This window comes from Terrapene carolina, unplaced genomic scaffold (genome assembly GCF_002925995.2).
Source record: "Terrapene carolina triunguis isolate 2854851 unplaced genomic scaffold, T_m_triunguis-2.0 Scaffold33356, whole genome shotgun sequence".
Lineage (NCBI taxonomy): Eukaryota > Metazoa > Chordata > Testudines > Emydidae > Terrapene > Terrapene triunguis.
In genome coordinates, this window is record NW_020697707.1 from 3,017,545 (window position 1) to 3,040,990 (window position 23,446).

The 23,446-nt window shown below is 43.0% G+C and overlaps 2 protein-coding genes across 2 annotated transcripts; one reads left to right on the forward strand and one right to left on the reverse strand.

Annotated features, from left to right (window-relative positions):
• Window positions 1-505: 505 nt before the first annotated feature.
• Window positions 506-17,795, reverse strand: LOC113409435 (myosin light chain 5-like). The gene is made up of 7 exons (XM_029914199.1): window positions 17,628-17,795; window positions 8,671-8,778; window positions 7,077-7,152; window positions 5,501-5,605; window positions 2,742-2,820; window positions 1,079-1,127; window positions 506-679 (listed from the first exon to the last, which is right to left on the reverse strand). The coding sequence occupies exons 1-7, from the start codon at window positions 17,793-17,795 to the stop codon at window positions 578-580; spliced, it is 687 nt and encodes a 228-aa protein (XP_029770059.1). The 3' UTR covers window positions 506-577.
• Window positions 17,754-22,278, forward strand: LOC113409431 (ATP synthase subunit e, mitochondrial-like). The gene is made up of 4 exons (XM_026663328.1): window positions 17,754-17,857; window positions 18,270-18,324; window positions 20,757-20,855; window positions 22,134-22,278. Exons 1-4 carry the CDS (start codon window positions 17,822-17,824, stop codon window positions 22,157-22,159), a joined length of 216 nt encoding a protein of 71 aa, XP_026519113.1. The 5' UTR covers window positions 17,754-17,821; the 3' UTR covers window positions 22,160-22,278.
• The last annotated feature ends 1,168 nt before the right edge of the window (window positions 22,279-23,446 follow it).

Sequence of the window (23,446 nt, forward strand, 5' to 3'; positions counted from 1 at the left end):
TGTGTGTTCATTTCTGGGGAAGATAAAAGTTGTGGCTCTGGCAATACTGACTGCTTTAGAGAACATCATTTCCCCCTAAAGTAGACTAGTCAGCCTGGAACACGCAATAGCAATGTGTGGTTGATCTCTGCAAATGTTCTCTCTCTCCTGCTCCTGCGTAATGCAACTGTGATCCCACAACGATGGCCACTTTTATAATTACCTATCACGGTGTACAAAGAGGCAGATGCCATTAATAGCGACCTGTTCATAGGTTGTTTGCATTTTCTAAGAATCTGCTAGCACATCTTTCTCTGTTTATTTTGTCTGGCATAACTTTGAAATGAAATGCCTCTGCAGTGGGCTAAGGAGAATGGAGTTAGCACAAAACCAAAACTATTGCTATGAAAAAGCATGGTAAAAGATGCAGTTTTCACCGGGGCCCTCCAAAATAATGGAGATTAGGACATAGCTATTTTTAAATTGCATGAGCAGTGGGTAACTGAGTTATCACTACAGCTGGGTAAAAAAAAATTAGTTCATTTTTTATTTATTAACCCAATGTGAGAATTTAGTGCAACTAACAAGTTTGTGCTCTTTATTCTTCCTTTTCCTCTCCATGTGTGATAGTGTAGCAGAAAGACTTATAATCCAAGTTTCCTGCTGCATCAATAGGGGAACTCTTGAACATCTGGTCTATCTGTATAGCATTAAAAGAAAAGAACGTTATGTTTTTCCAAAGCAGTGTTTTAGCAACCTTCAACTTAAAACTCCAGCATGGAAGCAAGTATCTGCAGCCACTTACTCATTCTTTTTTCTGAATTATTTTGAAAAATTAATAGAGAGCATTTAACAGCTTGAAACAGATGATGCTCTGTTAGCTAGTAATTCAGTAGGCCTCTGCAATGTGAATGTTGTAACATGGGTTAGTGGTAATTCCTAAAGCCATTGACTAAAAGGATTTCAAAACACTCATTTCCCTTATCCAAAAGAGGTTATTTTAAACTTATATAACAGAATAGTCTTGCTGCCTTTCTAGGAAGCAACTGTTATTATATACCAACATGCACTTGAGTGACAGATACAGGAGTATACAAACCTCTTCAGCAGTGAATTTGTCAGCCTGTGTCATCATCATGCGTTTTAAGCTAGTTAAAACAGACGCAGAGAGAAGATTAGTTAGATGACTCTTTAAGTCAGAGTAAGGATAGCACAGTCACAGTTCCTCACAATGAAATAATTCTAGAATACTTTATTTTGCAACCTTGTCTTTGGAAAATTTTAAGTTGCAGAAAAAAAACTCTCTACTACCATTCTATTTACTGTGTAGTTAAATTGTTTCCCCTCAGACAACTGGCTAGTTCCCAACTGGATACCACCTGCACATGTTCAGTTGTGGTTTTAGCTCAGTAGGTACCAGTTGGGAAGGACAGCGAGTGTCCTTTGAGCAGAAAGTAGGGCAGGACTCTTGCCCAGAGTGAGTCCTAACACTCCACATCAGCTGTTCTCTACTCATTCTGTAGGTTTGGAGTTAGGGCCAATCTACGTACAAAGCTGTAGTGCTTTAACTAACGGAGCAATTTAATACCAGTTTAATTAAAACAGTACAACTTTGTGTGGCTATTCTGAGACTGGTTTAAACCTGATTAATATTGGTAAATTTACAGGCACGAGCTATCCTCATATAAACACTTAAGCATGCAGCTATAGCAATTTGTATTGGGGTTGTACCAGTTTAACTAGGTATACAGATCTAGTTAAACTGGTGCAAATCAGTGTGCAGTCAAGCCCTAGCAGGGATACGGCAGGCTCACCTGTATGTTGGAGCAAGGAAGAGAACTGGTGCATCTGGCTGGAAAGCATCCCTAGATGAGTCATGCTACTGCCCTTTGCAGAATTAAGAAGGATGTAAAGGGGGATCTGGATCTGGTGGGGTGTGGCGGTGATACAGTGGGGGGGGGGCGGGGACTGAGAAGTTCATTTGTCTCAGGTTTATACACCACAAAGCCCACTATCAGTAAAAAAAAAGTTCAAGATGCTTCTTATGCAAACAGCTTAAATATGCAGGCTAATATTTAAAAAACAAAAAATGTCTCTGGCATGCTCCCTAGAGAGGAGAATGGAAAGTACACTTGCCATGCTTTATCCCTGCAGGAAAACTATTTTAATAGTTTTATTGTCACTCAATATACAACAGTTTAATTCAATGTTGTCCACTTGTACAAATGTGTGGAACACAACTTTCTGACAAATATAAGGTTTTTCAACGGTATCTGGTTTGCTTAGTGGGGAAAAGAACCCGTAATTATCTTCCTGGGTATTATTACAATGTCAGTCATTTACTCTCGTCTTGCATTCTGTTCGTGCACTTTATTCATTTAACAATATGTAGTAATTTGAAAATTATAAAGCTAGTGAGCTGACAAAAGGAAGGAATAAACCTGTTAATTTATCAGTTAATACTCAATATAATCCAAAATACACCTCTACCTCGATATAACGCTGTCCTCGGGAGCCAAAAAAATCTTACTGCGTTATAGGTGAAACCGCGTTATATCAAACTTACTTTGATCCACCGGAGTGCGCAGCCCCCGCCCCCCCGCCCACCCCCGGAGCACTGCTTTACTGTGTTATATCCGAATTCGTGTTATAGCAGGTCGCATTATATCAGGGTAGAGGTGTACTTAGATCTCCACTGCCTACTATAATGTGACTATCATGATTCTTGATAGGCTTGATAATAAACACAGAAGGAAACTTACTAGTCTTTGTGAATGTGTCCTTTACCATCTGGATCAAACATTCTGAATGCATTTAGTATGGTCTCTTCCCCATCCATACCTGCAGAAAATAACACGCCAGTGTGTCTCAGCTGATAACACACTTCCCCCTGGTTGGAATCTTTCACAAGAACAGTACTCAGGCACAGTAGTACAATGGTTCTATGGTACTGGAAGTGCTGTCTCTACACGTAACAGCATTTGATAGCTATAGAGGTGTGCTTGAGGAGGAAAAAATGAGAGAACGTATTTGGATTCTGTTGGAATAAATGGAGCTGACTGAGCAATTTTAAGGGGGAGTGAAAATTTTAAGACTTTTTTAAAAGAGAGGGTGAGACTGCCTCTTTTCAATATGTGTGTATACCTCCTCTTTGAGACATCAAATGGAGGTCACCTTTTCATTTCTGATGTCTGCTCAGATGTGAATTAGTCTAGGGTCCTTTAAGAAATGACATGTTTTAGTGGTCAATCTGACTTCACTGAATTATAGCCGGCTCTGCAATATCAGGCAATAGTATAATTTGCAGCCAGGGAACGATATACTTACATTGTTATTTTGAAAATCGGTCTGAAATCCTAAGAAATATGAGACAATTCTATTGTGTAAATTGATAATAAAAAGAATTAAAATTAGAGTTGCAAGGCCAAATTTAAAAAAAAAAATAGGTAGCTAAAATAGCCTCAAGTCCATCGTTAGCTGTCTAAATAATTGGTTAGATATTTCTAAAGTGCTGAGAAGCCAGCTGCTGTTATATATTTCTGTATAGCTGTTGTATTGGTGGAAAGTGTGGTGCGGGGAGGAGGGCCTGACAGGCTTTATGAAGTCCCCAGGAAACAGAGCGGAGTGGCAGCCAAGAAACAACAATGGGGATAGATGGGTCTGCTCTGGAGAGAGTTTTGCATGGCAAGGCAGTTTAGGGAGAAGTTCGATCCATCCCTATAGCTGGGCAAGCTCTGCCAGGGTCTCGAAATGGCATTACAAGTTTCACAGAGAGATTTCTCTGCAGGCAGTGTAAAAACAAAACCTTAAAGAATTACTAGCAAAAAGTGGAGCTCATGTTTGAACACTATCTCTAGCAGATGTCAGCTGGACCACGTCAATGTTAATCCCTAATTTCATTTTCAAATACATGTCATAATTGCCATGGAGTAAGGACTTACTCTTGCTACGTGCCTAGACATTTTAATTGACAAATACCTATTGACGTCTCTGATGCAGGGGAGCTTTGACTATCATTCAGAATTACCAACCTTAAGAATGTTCTATGAGCAGTAAAGTTGAAGTAAATGATTAAAGCCTTTTCAAAAAAGGAACTGGACATATGGGACGTTCAGATTAAGGCTTGGTCTACTGCACTACACAGTTCAGTTGATGTAAGGGGGGAGGGATAGCTCAGTGGGTTGAGCATTGGCCTGCTAAACGCAGGGTTGTAAGTTCAATCCTTGAGGGGGCCACTTAGGGATCTGGGGCAAAATCAGTACTTGGTCCTACTAGTGAAGGCAGGGGGCTGGACTCGATGACCTTTCAGGGTCCCTTCCAGTTCTAGGAGATGGGATATCTCCATTAATTTAATTTAAGGCAGCTTCCGTCGACCTAATTACATCAGTGTACACATTACAGCCTTGTCCGGCCGAGGTAAGTGCCCTACTGCACTGACATAACTCCACCGCCACGAAAGGCACAGAGCTCATGTCCGTACAGTTACACTGCCTTATTCACATGAGCTGTTGGCTGTCCTGTCAATCTCATGGCGCCATGGCCATGACATTGACAAGAAAGCCGGGTAGCTATAGCCCAGCTGCCCCCAGCTGGCTGTGCCTGCCCCGCTCCCTGCTCAGGGAGCTGTTCCCGGTTCCCAGAGGGGAGTAGAGAAGCCCAGGCAGCTGCCCCCATCCCCAGCTGGAAGTGGGGAGCTGAGAGCCCAAGGGACAGCTGGACTCCTGTCGGGGAACTGTGCAGAGCTGAGCCCTGGCTCTCAGCTCCCCACACTGCCCCTCTTCGGTCGGTGGAAGTGCTCCTGGTGAGGATGCGGCGACTCTAAGTCTACCTGACATTGACATACGTCTTTTATTATACACATGCCCTAAGGAACTTCTCAATAACGGTCTATATAGACCAGGGGTGGGCAACCTACAGCCCGTGAGCTCCCGCTGGGGAGCGGGGTCTGGGGCTTGCCCCGCTCCAGCCGGGGCGCTGGGTCGGGGGCTGCACCACGCGACTCGGCCCCGCCCTGGCGCTCCAGACGGGGCGCAGGGTTGGAGGCTGCACCACGTGGCTCCCAGAAGCCACGGCATGGCCCCGCTCCGGCTCCTACATGCTCCAATGGGAGCTGCAGGGGCGGTGCCTGTGGATGGGGCAGCATGCAGAGCTGCCTGGCTGTGCCTCCGCATAGGAGCCAGAGAGGGGACATGCCACTGCTTCCGGGAGCCACTTGAGGTAAGCACCACTCAGAGCCTGCACCTCTCCCCACGCCTCAACCCTGATCCCCCTCCTGCTCTCCAAACCCCTCGATCCCAGCCTGGAGCACTCTCCTACACCCCAAACTCCTCATTCCCAGCCCCACCCCAGAGCCCGCATCCCCTCCCAAACTCCTCATTCCCAGCCCCACCCCAGAGCCCACATCCCCTCCCACACCCCAATTTTGTGAGCATTCATGGACCACCATACAATTTCTATTCCCAGATGTGGCCCTCAGACCAAAAAGTTTGCCCGTCCCTGATATAGGTAGTATTAAACTCACCAAGTAACTTTGCTCCAAAGAGATTCAAAAACATTGTGAAATTAATGGGTCCAGTGGCTTCCTTGAGCATGGATTCTAGCTCCTCATCTTTTACATTTGTTTTACCTAAATTAAAGGAAAAGGTCTTTCAGTGTACAAATACCCATACTATTTAGAGTTATAATAGACAAAGCACCTATCTTTGGTTCTAGGCACCTTTACTAACGTACTAGCTGTATGATTGCCCCCCAAAATACCTGAACCATTTCAATACAGCTTTCCATTTATTTTCTTCATTTTGCTTTGTAACTTTCTACAATTCTTTAAATAGAATCCCCTCTTTAAATGACTTTTAGAACCATAGCACTTCTAATGCTCTACAAAGTCAGTCTTGGCCAAATGAAGGGAATCTTTGTAGTGGGTGGGGGATGGACTTCAATAGCTGTAGTTGGCTTCTGAAAAGAAGATCTGCAAAAATCTGTCAAAAGGAGTTGATAAAGCTGTATGGCTGTACAAATCACTCCTTCCAATTACAGGATAATTATGGGGAAAATGTATACATGAGGCACCACTAATGGAGGCGTGACCACCAACCAGACCTGCAGGTGTAAACTAGAAAAAAACAGAAGAGGCTTAAAGGGAGAGCATGCAAAATGGACTGGTTTTAGGTAATACATGCTTGCAAGTTTCATAAGACTTTCCTCCTTACAGCAGATGGCTCTTTAATCTAGCAGAAAAATCGTTGGAAACTGAAGCTAGACAAATTTAGAAGATGCAATATTTTTTGCCAGTGAGGGTAATTACCCATTGGAACAACTTAGGTAGTGATACAGTGGATTCTCCATCACTTGCAGTCTTCAAATCAAGATTGGATAGCTTTCTAGAAGAGATGCTATAGCTCAACCAGAAGTTATGGGCTTTATGCAGGAATCACTGGGTGAGGTTCTGTAGCCTGTGTCATGCAAGAAATCAGACCAGATGATCACAGCTGTCCCTTCTGGTCGTAAAATATATTAATTTACTCTTTTTTAAATGGCAGGTTTCTAAGGTTGGGTTAGTGGAGCTCAAATATTATTGAAAATGTGGGAGTTATAGTCCTAAAATACTTCAACACTTTAAAAATAAACCTTCAATTTTCTGCACTAATAGTGTGACACTAGCATAATCCTGATACAGTGTTTGGAGAAATTACTGTAGAATACTGTACTGTATTTTTATCTGGAAAAATACCATGCGCCATTTGCATCAGGATGCTTCCCTCCTATTTACTGTCTAAAAGATCTCATACTGAGAGAAATTAGGCCTGGCTCTCGACTTTAAAACCATAAAGTTCAAGGTTGTTTGAGTTCTGGGGGGCTGATTTGGCCTAATAGAGAGAGGAGCAAACTGCGAAATTGGAATTCAGTTTACAATCCCACCTGCTTCCAAAGTTAAAAGGGGTTGGGTCTGTGGAACTCTGGTTATATTCTGTCTCTATTAGGTCTACAAATTCAAATATTTACAGTGTTAAATAATCCACCACTTGGCACTTACAACTACGAGTTTAAAGTGAGTAAGTATACATTAGCAAAGTATATCTCTGCTCTAGTGTACTTACCCAAAGAAGCATAGATGTCTTTCAGGTCTTCTTTATCTATAAATCCATCTCTGTTCTGATCAATTAATGTGAAAGCCTACATGACAGAATGAATATACGTATAATATATTCATGTTTTTATCAGCTGTAGCTTTAGAAAAGCTTCATGTATACCTGTGTTCAATACAAGTTTGAATTGAGAGGGAACTGTATTTCCCTATTTTTTTTACAGTAAATACACATTCTTTAGTAAAAAGTTACATGAAAAATGTGTATGTCCAGCCTGTTAAGCTTTTACTTGTCATATTTCAGTTTTTCATTTCATTACTTACTAAAAAGTGATGGTTTGGTTTTGTCTCTTAATCATACTTTAAACTGCAAATCCCTCTCTTTCTTTTAATAAGAAGTGTAAAGTGAGTATGAATTCTTTTTAAAACAACTCTTATACTAGGGTGCTGAATATTTTCCAGAACAATATTACTCAACTTTGAATTGCTGATCATTGAACAGACTCCGAGAACCAGAAGACAGTCACACTGATGTTTAGACATTGTGTTTTGTTGTTGCATCTCAGCATCATTGCATAGTAATACAACAATGTGACACAAATATTATATTCTGAGTCTGTTCACTCAGATTATATTGTGACTATGACTCTATTTAACACTCTTTCCTGTTCCTTAACTTTTTCTTGTTGCTGGCAGTGAGGAGGTGCACGCGACACCTGTTTCTTGGCTTGTCTGCCTTTCCCCACTCCATATTTGCTTGCTGAGCACGGTGTGTAACACAGGGGTAGGCAACCTATGGCACGTGTGCCAAAGGCGGCACGCGAGCAGATTTTCAGTGGCACTCACACTGCCCGGGTCCTGGCCACCAATCCGGGGGGCTCTGCATTTTAATTTAATTTTAAATGAAGCTTCTTAAACATTTTAAAAACCTTATTTACTTTACATACAACAATAGTTTAGTTATATATTATAGACTTAGAGAAAGAGACCTTCTAAAAACGTTAAAATGTATTACTGGCACGCAAAACTTTAAATTAGAGTGAATAAATGAAGACTCGGTACACCACTTCTGAAAGGTTGCCGACCCCTGGTGTAACATGTCAGGTACCATGTGTAAGGTACCATAGAAAATCCTTTGTGATTGATCTGTGCTCTGGTTGTTCTGGTGGAGATAAGACAGCACAAGACTACTCCCAACCAAGAGCTAAGTGCATTGCTGAAGCCATAGATTAAGTACCACTGCACACGATATGAACTGTTGCTTTGGCAGAGACAAAGACGCGGGATATCCTCATATTATGTGGAGAGGGGTCTGAACCAAAGGCACAGACCAGAATCCATCCCATCCTGTTTAACTCTAAGTCATGAATGTGCTTTATATAACAAGCTGGCTAGAACCCCATTTCTGAACATGTACAACCTTTGAGAGGTTCAGGTCCCAATTCTGTACCTGTGACCTGTCCCTAATTATATGTAACCAACCATATATATGCAGAGAGAGAGAGAGAGAGACATATCTCTCATATGGTCCTAACTCTGTCCCTGTGACCTGTCTCATTCAAATATATATATATACATATATATATGCGCCTCCTATATTGTCTTACTTCCTTAAATTCTTGGATCTGTGTCTGCTCAAAGTTGGAGAAGACATTAGAAGACGCTCTCTGAGCACGTTTGGCACCACCTTCCTTCTTTTTGGTTTTTCTGCTAGCCTGAAAAGAGATGAAAGAATAACTTTGATCTACACTGGGAAAGAATAATTTACTCCATTGTTCTTCTGAAATACACACTTCAATTAATACTTGAAGATCAGCAAAACATAAGTTAAAACTTTCTTTCTTTGCTAAAATACAACTCTTAAATATTCATACTTTAGATTTCAAAATTACTGCAAACACAATGCACTCCTTCAAACCATAGTCCTTTTCCTAGGAGTATCATGCAGATAAATGCCCTGGTCTCCCACCTGAACGATGGTTTCCCACAAGGGTTGAACTTACCATCGTTACTGGAGAGAGCTGCTGTGCCTTGCTGTCTTTGGGAATCTTACTTTATAAAGTGCCTCTCCTAGGGAGGGGAGGGGTTCATCTTTGCAGCTAGCATGTCCCAAAGGAGATGTCAAACTTCTGGCTCACAAGACCTGCTCCATACATGGACAGACTTCCAACATATCCCCTGGTCTCTAGTGGATAAACAACTGTTGCTTATACTTGAAATCTCCTTAAGTGATCTGCTGTCTAGCTTACTGGTGATGAGCTAAAATAGTGATGGTAGCACACTATGATGTTACTATACATAACACTGCATAGCAGCTGTACTCAGTAATGGTAAATTTCTCTGGATTCTCCTAAATGTATGTCTCTCTTAATTGCAGAGATATGGGACTTAAAAGACTTTAAAAATAATTATTTTGGAAAAATGTTACCCTTTTCCTCCTTCAGATGTATTGCATTCTTTATCTTTTGAATGGTTTATTTACAGATACAGCAAGTTGCTGCGGGTGCTATCAGAAACAAATAATCACGTCATGCCATACACCTTCAATGAGGACTTTTATTTTTGAAGAACTTAATTGTTGTTTGAGTCCTGACTTTTTGATGGGGGAGTTTCCTGCAAATTAAGCCTTTCTCCCTACCAAGCTACATGCAGACCTCTCGACACAGAGCACACAATGCTCACATGTCCCTCCAAGAGCCCATTCCACCTGCTCCAACCATATTTTTGAAGGCGCCGCTCCCATTTCTCTCATATAACTAATATATCGGTACACAAAATACATACCAATTGTATAAATACAACACGCAAATATACAAATGATCTTAAGATATTCAGAATTATAACTAAATGTAAACTTTATAACTTCATTTCTAGCACTACCCTTGATGCTCAAAAATATAGTACTGTCATTAAAAAACAGGCTCTGACAATTTCAGTCATAGCTCCATGCGAGGTTAGTGTGTTTTGTGAAACGACTTCAAAGTGAGAAATAAAAGAATCATGACTGCAACTGAACTGATCCTTTCATAAAAGATAAATGCAATTCACATTTCCAAGCTTTTTGAGTGAACTCAGCCTAGTGTGAAATTACCTGTGAAATGTCAGTTAATTAAATGAATTTCATTTTATATTAGCATTAGTTAGCATTCACAACACTCTGGAAATCAAAATAGTGCATCAACTCTATGCATGCAAATATCTAAAAGTGAGGGAAATCATTAAATGACTGGTTAGAGAGTTATCCATGTCCTCTCACTACAGTGGGTGCTTTGTGGGATATTTTTATACATAACTTGACCTTTGCCTAATTTTGCCAGTAACTTTATTTTTACTGGAAACTTAGTATTGATATTTATTGGGGGGGAAAGAATAGTGCTCTGTTCTCAAGATATCAGTAAAGCTATATAGCTCTGACTATTAAATATTTTGTCAGTAGGTTTTAAAAGCAGTACTGTGATTATTAGTATTTCTCATGTTCTGCAAGGCCCCTGCCTCTGCGGCAGTGCAGTTCCATTGTTCCATAGAGGGGGTGGATTCTAAAGGCCATCCGATGAAGTGGGCGTTAGCCCACGAAAGCTTATGCTCAAATACATTTGTTAGTCTCTAAGGTGCCACAAGTACTCCTGTTCTTTTTGCTGATACAGACTAACATGGCTGCCACTCTGAATCTTGTGGAATTGAGTCAGCTAGAGGCTTCATGTGCATGATCACTCAGGATGGGATGTTTGAGGGTGGTGGGGTGACAGGATTGGTTTCTGTGTGTATGCCCCACAGCTCTTGTCTCGAGGAGGGCTGAAGTAGCCTCCCCTAGCAGCTCTGCAGACTTGTGACAGGGACAAGCTCCCCTTTTCCCCACATGACTCCCCTGCAGCCAGGCTGGTTCATGGACTGAGAATTGCCTCCCAAGAGCATAGGAGAAAAACACAAGTTGAATTTTACCGAAGTTGCAGTACATCCAGGGTACAGTTTATAACAGGACATTCTAAGCTGTGTATATTGTGAAGAACAGAGGTATTGCCATACAGTAACAGATCAATTGTCCAGCTAGCCCATTATTTTTCAGTGATTTATGGCAGAGCATCAGAGAAAGATGTGTTGTTGTGCTTTCATTTAACTACATAATCTATTCCACAGGGGGGAATATTTCTTCTTGAGCCTAGCTAGTGACCAGTTTATGCCTTGATGCATTGAGAGCTCTTTGATTTGATAATCTAGTTTATATAGCTGCAGATGCCATTCCTATTTATAAAAATATCTAATCTTTTAAAAGTTTTGTTGCAACAATACTGACAGAGGGTTTCATGGCTTAATTCTACATTATGTGTAGCAGTCATTCCTTTTATCCCTTCTAAACTCGTTGCGCTTTAATTTCATCAAGTACCATTTTGTTCTTGTTTTATGGGACAGAAGTAGGAAATGCTGAGCCTGATTCTCCATTGGCCTGAAGCTGTTTGTCATCTACACCAGTGCTCCATGAGAATGACTACACAAGGGTGCAGTACAATAGAAAATCAGGTCTGCTGCCACCACCATGGGAAAATGCAGCTGCTCCCTTGAGGTTTTGTTCACCGTTGAATTATCTTCAAAAGTGAGCCAGGAACTATGTAAATAACATACATTGCCCCCCTACACACACAAATAGGTTGCAAATTTCTGTTATGCAAAAATGTGATTTGACGCCTCCATTTTAAACTCAGGTTAGTTTAAATAAACATAAGTAAAAGAAGTTTAGAAAAAACAGCTTGAACTTCCAGCCAGGTTGAAGACATAAGCTTACAAAGGGGAAGAAATGTTATGTGTGGTATGGTTAACTTGTGCTGTATTGAAGATGGGAACTCTAATAGGCAGGACTCCAATAGTGCCTCACAGCGAAGGGCTAATTCATTCTTATTCTGTTTAATTGACTTTCACAACCCATTGCACAGAAAATATTAAAATGATTCTAGCCGTGGTCTGAAAAAGGCAAACAAAAAGGCATAAAGAGGATTTTAAAATATAATTCCAGCACGCATTAGAGCCTCTTGAAACAATCTAGAATTAAGTTGTAGAGATAAATGCATAATTGTAGGGGTTTTGTATATTTTAATATAGCTATCTGAACATTTCCCTAGAAATCACAGGATAAAGCTTTTTAAAATGCAAATATAAACTATCCAAAGTAACTGTTAATGAGAGACATTTTGCTTTTATCTGTACTTAATTAACATAATTAGTATGAAATTGTGCAAGGAACTATGTAATCAGTCTAGCTTTCCCTCAAGCTATTCTAAGAATGTATAGTAAGATGATTTTTAAGAGTCCTTTATTTAAAAATAGTTTCTTACATTGGATCAGCAGGAAGCATGGAATGGCAAAATCTAAAGATAACACACCAGTCCTTAAACTAGGGCCCTCAGAGACTATCAGAATACAGCATAATTAGCAAATGTGCTTGCAGCTGCCTCTGCTACTAAGAGATGAGATGAGAGACTGCTTCTTTCACAGATAATGTGGAGTGCTAAGACACAAAAAAGTTTCTAATATACTATACTTTCTTATAATACACATGTGCCTTCCACCATATGTAAGTTATACTTCAATTCTGCAATGGACTCTAGTACCACAGGTGTTTATATTCTTGAGGAATCCATTAACATTAATGATATCCTGTCCAGCCATGCTGGTTTGTGTTAGTTGTTCACAGTGCAGGAGTAGGCACCAATGGGAAACACTTGTAAACATGTTTTGTTTGTCATTTAAATAAAAATGTCTGTAGATGGATTTCATACAGTACTTCTTCTTCAAGTTGGAGACAATACATTCAGTTTCATTCTTTTCTGATTTTCTTGCTCATCTGCACCTCTAGATTCAATGGCATTTGGAATAGAGCTTAACTGTTTTAGCCTGTCATCACACCTTTGGTAATTCAAGCTAAGAGAGCTGCTGCAGGAACAGGTTTTATATATTTATTTTATTTTTATTTTTTAAAAAGTTACCTAGAATTTCTTTCATATGGAATAAAAGGAGTTTAGAGGTAAATAGAAATAAATGAATAAAAAATACCTGTTGATTGTTACTACATGAGGCCACCATTTCTGTAATAACAACAAGGAGTCTGGTGGCACCTTAAAGACTAACAGATTTATTTGGGCATAAGCTTTCGTGAGTAAAAACCTCACTTCTTCGGATGACTCCTTGTTGTTTTTGTAGATACAGACTAACACGGCTACCCCCTGATACTTGACATTTCTGTAATGTAATTTCTCAGCCATTTTGCAGGCGCAGTTCTGGAAATCTGGTGATTTTATGTGATGCGATACCCTTCTGTGTATAGGTGATGAATATACCTTTCCTTATTTGCACACACCACGAAGTAAGTGGGTTGTAACCCACACAGGGTTCAGGACCCTGCACTCCGTGTCCTTGGCGCACACACACCATCTGACAGATGCAAGCCCTCTGTTGTTTTCCCTGCACAGAAGAGGTGCTCAGGGGAGTGACTGATAAGCAATGCAGAGGTGGCCACTGCCTCCATGGGATTCAGGGCCTGGGTAAAATGTGCTAAACGGCAGAGATGTCTGCAAGGCCAGTGCTCAAAACTGCTGTGTGACACATATGTGGAGGCATGAGAGATCTTGGGTGTGGGTGTGTGATGTGCAAGCGTCGGGGGGTGTTGTGTTGGGGTGGGACTCTGGTGTGCGTGTGGCAAGGGTGTGAGGTGTGTGTGTATCAGTTGCATGTGTAAGTCTGTCCGGGTGGGGTGTCAGGGGAGGCAGGGCTAGCCCTACCATGAGGCAAACTGAGGCGGCCGCCTCAGGTGCCAGACTGGGGGGGGGGCACTAGGACCCAGAGTGTAAAAAATTGTGTCTGTTACTGGTGCATATGTATTCTCTCTGCTCTAGATGCACAGAGATGGTGGAGTGCTGTGTTGGTGGATGGAGGACAAGAGACATAACAGGCAGGCAGGAGAAAAGGTGAGAGAGAATAACAGAAAGCAGCAGGAGCTGCAGGGAGAGAGAGGAGGATGAGCCTCTTATGTACCTCTCTAGGAACCCCCAGGAGCCTGGACTGATTAACACCAGCTTCTCAGGGAGCTTCCTGTTTCCTGCTGCTTCCCTGAACCCACTTGAGGAGAACAGGCAGTCAACTGAAGTAGTAGGAGATAGTTAGGCCCTTAAGACACTGATCTCTTCCCTCACTCAGTCCCTGCTACCAGCCTGCTTATTTGTCCCCTTCAATGAGTGTTGAGAGCCACTATAGCTGGCACAGAACAGCAGTCATGAGTGAAAGAAGAAAATGCCCCTCTGGGGCAGTATTCAGAAAAAGAAAGAAAGCACAGGAAGCTTTTCTATCTAAGCAGGAAGGAGCTCTCCTGAGATACATAGACACAAATGTTCACAGTGGAGAGGCTATGGCTTATGTACTCAAAAACCAAGAATGCTGCGTACTGTTTTTGTTGCAAACTCTTCCAATCTAATGTTCCAGCCACATTGGGTTCTACAGGAACAAAGGACTGGAAAAATCTGGCTAGAAATCTGTCATGCCATGAGAAGGCAGCAAATCACCAGAGAGCATTCCATAGGTGGAAAGAGCTTGAGATGAGACTAAGGTTAAACGCCACCATAGATGATCATCATCAAGAGAAGATTGCATCAGAGTCTCTTTACTGGCAAAATGTTCCGAAAAGGCTCATTGCCATTGTGAGAATGCTTGCTACCCAAAACCTAGCACTGCGTGGCACTTGTATGTGCCAAACAATGGAAACTTCCTTAAAATTGTGGAGCTGATGGCTGAGTTTGATGCTGTACTCCAGGAGCATCTAAGAAGAGTCCCCACCCAAGAAATGTACACACACACCCAAGAAATGTACACACACCACTACCTTGGAAAAACGATTCAAAATGAGATCATATAGTTACTGGCAACAAAAGTCAAACAGAAGATTTCAGATCTGAAGTTAGTAAGATATTACTCTGTTATTCTGGACTGCACACCTGACATCAGCCATACGGAACACATTACTTTAATGGTGCGTTTTCTAACAACAACGGAACCTAGTGAAAATGTCCCTGCAATGGTGACTGTCAGAAAGCATTTTCTAGAATGTATTGACATTGATGATACTACAGGAGCTGGTATGACAACTGTGCTTCTTAAAAAGCTGGAAGATACAGGAGTTGCGATAGCTGACATGAGAGGTCAGGGCTACGATAATGGTGCCAACATGAGAGGAAAGAACAGAGGAGTGCAGACACGGATCCGAGAGTTAAACCCTCGAGCTTTTTTTGTCCCAGTTCTCATTCATTGAACTTGGTGGTCAGTGATGCAGCATCAGCTTCTAGTGAGGCTGCTGAATTTTTTAATGTAATTCAAAGCATCTATGTATTTTTCTCTGCATCATCTCATCGATGGCAAATTTGAAGCAACATCTGGGAACATCCTCTCTGACACTGAAACCATTGAGTGCCACACGATGGGAAAGTCGAGTGGAGGCGATAAAGCCTATCAAACACCAAATTGGGAAGATAGATGATGCCATAGTTGGCATTATGGAGAATAATGCTATGACAGGAACTGTTCGTAGGAGAACAGTGGCAGAGGGAAATGGAATCACCAGAAATATACATAACTTCAAATTTCTGTGTGGCTTAGTGTTGTGGCATGACATACTGTTTGAAATAAACATTGTAAGCAAGAGACTCCAAGGTGTTGACCTTGATATATCTGGAGCAATGGAACAACTGGACAAAGCAAAGTCACACCTACAGTCTTACCGGTCAGATGACGGATTTCAAAACGTTCTGAAGAGTGCACAGAAGTTAGCAGAGGAACTTCACACTGAAGCTATTTTCCCACCCATTTAAGAATACAAGAGTCACCGAAGAAGACATTTTGATTACGAGGCATGGGATAATCCCATAAGAGACCCCAAACAACAATTCAAAGTTGAATTCTTTAACCAGGTGCTAGATTGTGCAATACAGTCAGTTGAAGAACGTTTCATGCAGCTCAAGGAACACAGCAGTATATTTGGGATGTTGTATGATACTCCAAAACTCCTCACTATACCTGAAGAAGACCTACACCAGCAATGCAGGGCACTAGAGACCGTGTTAACACATGATGGCATGCGTGATATTGATGCGAGTGATTTAGGTGATGAACTGATACATTTCAGCAGGATCAACTCCAAAGGCTGTTCTGGAATACATGTCCACAAATAAGATGACCACCTTCTTTCCAAATGCTTGTGTTGCACTGCACATACTTCTAACACTTCCTGTAACAGGTGCCAGTGGAGAACGCAGCTTCTCCAAGCTGAAGTTAATAAAAACACATCTACGCTCCGCAATGACACAGGAGAGGCTGGTCGGCCTTGCAACCACCTCAACAGAGCATGAGCTGGCCCAGACTGTGGACCTTCAGGAAGCAGTTCAAATCTCTGCAACCAAGACGGCCCGGAAAGCACCACTTTGATTATTCAAACAGATACAAATGCCAGAGTTTACTATGCAGCCAAGGAAAGTGACATTTGCTGGTTGGGCGTTTGAAAGTTCAGTGTTACTTCTAGGGTTACCATATTTTGAGCCTCCAAAAGGAGGACACTCCACGGGGCCCTGGCCCCGCCCCAACCCCGCCCCTTCCCCAAAGTCCCCGCCCCAACTCCGCCCCCTCCCCTGCTTCCCGCGAACATTTGATTCGCGGGAAGCCTGAAGCGGGTAAGGAGGGTGTGGGGGGAGGAGGCGCGGCCCAGTCTGGCCCCCCCCGGTGTCTCCAGCCTGGGTCGGCTCGGGCTCTGGGGAGCCTGCCCTGGGCCAGCCCCCGGCCTGCCCAGCACTGCCGGTCTCCGGCCCCCGGGCCCCTGGCCAAGCACCCCCGGCCCACCCAGCACTGCCGGTCCCCGGCCCAGCCCCCCGCCCCGCACCCCCCGGCCCCCGCCCCCCGCCCGGCCCCGCCCGCCCCGCCCCTGGCTTGGCACCGCCGGCCCGGTCCCCGGCCCTGCCCCGCACCGCCGGCCCCCAGCCCCGGCTCAGCACCGACGGCCCCGCATGTCCCGATTTTCCCGGACGTGTCCGGCTTTTTGGGATTTCCCCCCGGACGGGGATTTGGAGCCCAAAAAGCCAGACATGTCCGGGAAAATCCGGAGGTATGGTAACCCTAGTTACTTCACATTTCTGAACAAGGCACTTTAAGTTGTTTGTTCTCCGCTACTGGGGTAGGCAGCGGAGCAGAGCGGGAAGAAGGCAGACTTGAGACCTTCCAACGTTTAGGCCCAAGCGAGGGGGCCTCGGGGCCTCAGTTGAGCTCCCCCCTCAGGTGCCAAAATGGTGTCGGCCAGCCCTGAGGGCAAGTCTCGGGGGACGGGGTTGTGGCCTCACTAACGTTACTCGTGCGCGCTGCGCGCGGCTAACGGCTCTGCCCGCGGGGCGGGGCTGGGCGGGGCGCTCGCTCTGCCAGGCTGCCCCGCCCCCGCTCTGGGCGGCTCTCCCCGCCAAACGCAGGGGAAGGGGCGGGGCGTGGTTCCCGCCTCGTTGTGAGAGGCTGGGGGCGGGGCTAGGCAGACTGACAGGGCGCCGCTCTTCACCCGCTCCAAGAAGGGAGCGTTGTCATCACCCTCGCTCCCAGCAACCCCTGCGACATGGAGCCGCGGGATCACCGCGCGCGCGCCCTTCTCCGGCACGCGCACGCACACACTCGTCCGGCTCCACGTTCCCATAATTCTGCGCGGGGGTGGGCTCTCTTTTCGCGTCATTTCCGACTCCTTCCGGTTTCGCCGAGATGGTGCCCCCGGTGCAGGTGTCGCCGCTCATCAAGGTAACGGGGCTGGGGGCGTTGTCCGGGGCTGGAGCCGGGCTCCCCCGGCCCCGCCAGCCCCCTGGGGCGGAGCCGACCCGGGCGCGGGCCGGGCGGGGGAAGGTGACCCCGGGGGAGGTCAGAGCTGGGCCTGGCGGGGATCGGCCCAGACCGGGCTGCGCCGGCCCCTCCCCCGCTGCCGTAGCTCGTGTCTCGGACCCGGCTGCGGGCTCGGGGCCGGGGGCCGGCTCGGGGTGCAGGAAACCCTCCCGAGCCGCGCTGCAAGGCGGGGGCCAGCCCTGTTCCTCCGCCCGGTGGTGGGGGGTGCCTGGGATCTCAGCCCAAGCCCGGGTACCATCCAGCTTGTTCCGCTGTCCTGCAGCCTCCCTCTGTATGCCAAGTACAGTATTTCCTCCCTCCCTTCCTTCCGCAGTTCACCAGGTACTCGGCGCTGCTGGTTGGGATGCTCTACGGGAAGAAGCGATATGGTAAGGGCCGAAACTGCATTTATGGCTGCAGGAGAAACTAGTAAATTTAAAAGCAGCAAAGAGTCTTGTGGCACCTTATAGACTCACAGACGTATTGGAGCATAAGCTTTCGTGGGTGAATGCCCACTTTGTCGGATGCATCAAAAAGAAGTGAGCATTCACCCACGAAAGCTCATGTTCCTATACGTCTGTTAGTCTATAAGGTGCCACAGGACTCTTTGGTGCTTTTACAGATCCAGACTAACACGGCTACCCCTTTGATATTAAATTTAACTCACTGGCCACTAATAGCTAAGACCTTACTATAGTCTGGTGCCCTGTGATGTATAGGTCAGGCTAGATGGTGTGCTAGTCCCTTCTGGCCTTAAACTCTGTGACTGTCTGTTTTGACCGATCAGTTCCTACTGTAATTAGCAGAATAAGACACAAGTCTGTGTGTTCATTTCTTTGCAGTGTTGATCCCAGATGAGAGAGACAAGATGGGTGAGAGAATATATTTTATTGGACAAACTTCTGTTGGTGATATAGACAAGCTTTTGAGCTACTCAGTGCTCTTTTTCAGTGACCTGAAGTTGGTCCAATAAAGAGATTACTCCATCCACCTTTTCTTTTCAGCTTGAATGTAAAAACAGTTTATTACCATTACTTTTGTTACAAAATAAACTTTGAAATGATGTAAGTTATCAGTCGGATGTTTGAGTCTTTATTGAGGCTGGTGTGTTTGGGTTAATGTTGGCTAAATCCAGTCAATAGAAAAAGGATTAGGTATAATTAAATATTGGTAATTTGTCTACTTAGTTTGATGTCTTGAATAGTAAAGTGATCACACGTGAGGATATACAAAAAATTAAGCTTTTAATTATATATTTTGTGTGGCACCTTGAAATTGGTCAGCGTGTTGTCTGGCATGTACATAAAGTTCTCGTTAGTGTTAAATTTAGGGTCCAAGGTTTGCGTTATCTGAACACAGACATCTAAGGTATGCACTGTCATGGTACTCCATGCTGATTTGAGTTTGTGATGTGTACTGCTGAAGAATGACCTGTCTGAAGGTCAGACAGTAGTTCAAGTATTTGAGGGTCATATCAGTGTGCTTTGACTAAAAGCAGGAATAAGGATTTGTCTACCCACTGATTTAACTAAATGATTTAACTAGTAACAAGATCCAATGGCTGGAAGTTGAAGCTAGACAAACCCAGAATAAAAGATGGCTCCTGCCCCTGGGAGCTTACGATTTAAGTATAAAACACTCAACAGCAGATGATTATACACACAGGCAGGGGAGTAGGAGGAAACAATGAGACAGTATTGGCCAGCTTGATGGGCATCGGTTTGAGCACAACAAGCTTCTTGTAGACATGGCAAAGAAGAGCCTGAAGGAGGAATATGAGGTAGCTTTGAAGTTTTTTTCAGGAAGCTTCTCCCAAGGGCAGTATAGGAGAATAGCACAAAGGTGCTTGTTTGAAAACCTAACTGGTGAGGGAGGCTGTTATCACTGGCCAATCAGAGATTGGCATTTGAGTAACCTGTGCAAAGCAGTCTGCAATAGGGGATTGAACCACTCTGACTAAATCAGTTTTTTATCTTAGTTAAGTCACTGTTTCACAAAAAGAAAGGGAAAATGGAAGAGAATAAGTCGTCAACAGCACTGTTGAGGCTTTGTCTGCCCTAAGTCAGCAGTTCTCAAACCCTTTTTAATGGGCTTGCCAGGGCTGGAATTAGACTTGCTGGGGCCCTAGGCCAAAGCCCGAGCCGGAGGGCTTCAGCCTGGGCAGCAGGGCTCAGGTTACAGCCCCACCCCCACACCCCCCCCCTCGGGGCTGAAGCCCTTTGCCCCAGCCCTTCCCCCCCGCTCTCCCCACACACACACCCGCCTGGGACGGTGGGACTCGGGTGGGCTCAGGCTTTGGTTCCCCTCCTGGGGTTGTATAGTAATTTTTGTTGTCAGAAGGGGGTTGGTTTGTTGCACCAGTATAGCTGATCCAGTATAAACTCCTAGTGTACATATGCTGCACTGATGTAAAGAGTTAATGTAGTTTTACACCAAAGTTTTACATCAGTATAGTATGTCTACACAAGATTTTTGCACTGGTGCAAAGAAGTATACAAGGTCAAAGTCCTTCAGTCTTAGGATGATGAAGCTGCATTAAATGCCTGGGGTAGACCTGAAATACTTGCTTCTTCTTGCAAAAAGTGTTTTCACTTGTGGAAGATGAAATATATTTCTTCACTGACTTGAAGATGCAAAATTCTAAAGTGTTTAGTGATAATTAACTTAAAACTGGAGTCAGTTGTATGCAAATTTTCCAAGTCCTGCTGCCCAAGCGAGATTTTTTTTTTCTTCCCGTTGAGCAGGTAGTTTCTAAAAGTCTTATGTGTAGAGTGCCTTAGATAAAAGGTTATGGATACATAACATTTTTGTTCAATGACAGACTACCTAAAGCCTGTTGCTGAAGAGGAAAGGAGAATAGAGAATGAAGAGAAAAAGAAGCGTGAAGAATTGGAACGAATTGCGAAAGAACTGGCAGAAGGTATTTTTTTAAATATTAGCATACCCTTTCTATGCCCTAAAAGTACCTCAAAAAACACTGTTTGAACATAAATGGTTTTTTTTTTTAAATAAAGAGACACTGTCAAGTGGCTTAGATGAACATGGATGAAAATGTTTTCATATGGCTTTTCATTGAAATGTCTTTATTAAAACTAATACCAGCATGGTAGAAAATACAGACATCATTGTGTTAGTGCATGATTACCAGAAAAAAAACCTATTTTAATATAGTTGTTCAAGCTGAAACACAATGCAAACACTGTGTATAGTACAGTCCTAAACAACAGAAATGGTGACAAACTACCGGTAGTTATTTTCAAGTACTCAATAGTGAGTCTTTATATTACAGGCAAATAGTTTTATAAATCCTATTTAATTTAAAGTAAGGAGAATAAAATATTCAAACTTTGAGTCTTTTCATTGGAAGAAGTCTCTTTGGGAAGATTTTTATTAGAGGACAGGCTGAACTAGATGATGGCAAGATCCTTCTCATTCTGTGTCTGTTTTCACTTCATATTAAGTCTGTACTAATAAGCCCCAGATATTATAGTATCAGCTGAAATTTTGCCCACAAGACTTAACTGTCTTCTCTCATCTATATTATGCCAGCTCAGAATGGGCTCTAAATATTAGGGAGAAGCTGCTAGGTCAGTTTTGACTTATTGGTGTAATAACACAAATTACTTCTCAGGTTCTGGATGTAGAGACAGTAATGGAATGGTTACATAAAATTATTTTTAACACTTGCAGACTCTGTTGGTTGGCCTTGGCTGTGGAACAGCCTACTTAAAAATTAAATTAATGGGACTTGTATGGAATTTTAGGTACACAAAATTTAAATTTGGTTAAAGTGCGTTCCTGGGAGCAGCAACGCCTTCAGAGAGACTGAACATAAATCTTGAAACCTTGCACATTTTATTCATACAGAGGTTACCAGACTTTTTTCTTATGGTAGGGTCCTTCATTTTCATAAAGTATATCATGGATTACGTAACTGAGAATGGGAAGATAGGTAAACTGCTTGCTTCCCATTAACAATTGCCTAACATCCCTGTGGTAAGTAGAACAGTTACTTGCATTAAATACTTACTTTTCCATATATTATTAGCTTCACTGAATGCAGGTTAGCTACTAGAAGTGAAGAGAGTCAGCAGCATGTGGCCCAATTTGCTATGCAGACTACAGTTTGGGAATGTCTGTATTTGAAACTTTGAAACATTAGCAGTGAGTTAACCTGACTCTCTTTATTCCCTTTCAGCCAGTGAGGACTCTATACTGAAATGAACAAATTGCATTGGACCTCATTTTCATCTTCAGCAAAATCTGAAGCCTTGAATTAGCTATGTTAAGTTCATTTAAGCACTATATTTACTGTTTCTGTCAATAAATACTTGTGAACCATATTAATTCATTGATTTTTGCATATACTATACAAAGTACAAGTAAGAGGTATTGATGTAATGTAGGAAGAAGCAGATATTCCCTTGTGTATCTGGTAACAAATCAATAACATCCCTTATGCTAAAGTGACCCCAACATGTCTAAAAATGCAAAGTCACTAATTGTGGCTCTGACTTGATGGGTGAAAGCCAGTTTAACCATGGTTAAAATCATTGCTACAGCATAAGCTTACAACTCCTGTATTTAACCATGTATTCAAATTCAGAACTGCTTTTCCAGTGTCAAACATCAGATTGGACTGCCTGTTGGGGAGAGACAGTTCTCATTACGTTACTGAGTGATGGGTGTTTCTAAAACTGTCTTGAAAATGAGTTTTTTTCTAATGAGTAAATTAAAAGAGACAACATTGTAATGGGCAACAGAGAGTCCTGTGGCACCTTACAGACTAAGATATGTATTGGAGCATAAGCTTTCATGGGTGAATACCCACTTCGTCGGATGCATTCACCCACGAAAGCTTATGCTCCAATACATCTGTTAGTCTATAAGGTGCCACAGGACTCTTAGTCTGGATCTGTAAAAAGCAACAAACATGGCTACCCCTCTGATACATTAACATTGTAATGGGCATATCTTACAGTCTAACTCAGGAAACTTTGCATCTGTAACTGTTATGGACTGAACAGTGTCAACTTGGGGTCTTGTATTCAGTTTCTTTTTACTTTTAATTTTTTCCTAATGGTGGACCTAACTTAACACCTGTAAACACCCAATGGATTAAATGTTTAGCCTAGTGTATAAAGTGTTTAATATTTTCAAGATCACTACCTTTTTTGTAAAACCATATCAGGATTTGATCTAACGTATGGCTATCAGTATAACTACCTATCTCTTAAAGTGAACATCTGATGTTAAACTCTTTTCATGTCAAAAGTTCACCTAATAAAAGATTGAGAGGGTGGTGGGGGCCGGGGAAACAGCTGAAAGGACTTGCCATTTACACTTCAAATCAATTGACATTTAATGCTAATTTACTTTCTGAAAAAGACATGCTTCCAGTGCTGCTGTGAACTATGGAGTGCAGTCACCTTCAGTTTAAAGTATCCGTTTTGGATAGCTAGCACTCTAGTATATCTGTAAGAACAGCCACATAAGGAAATTTGAACATAA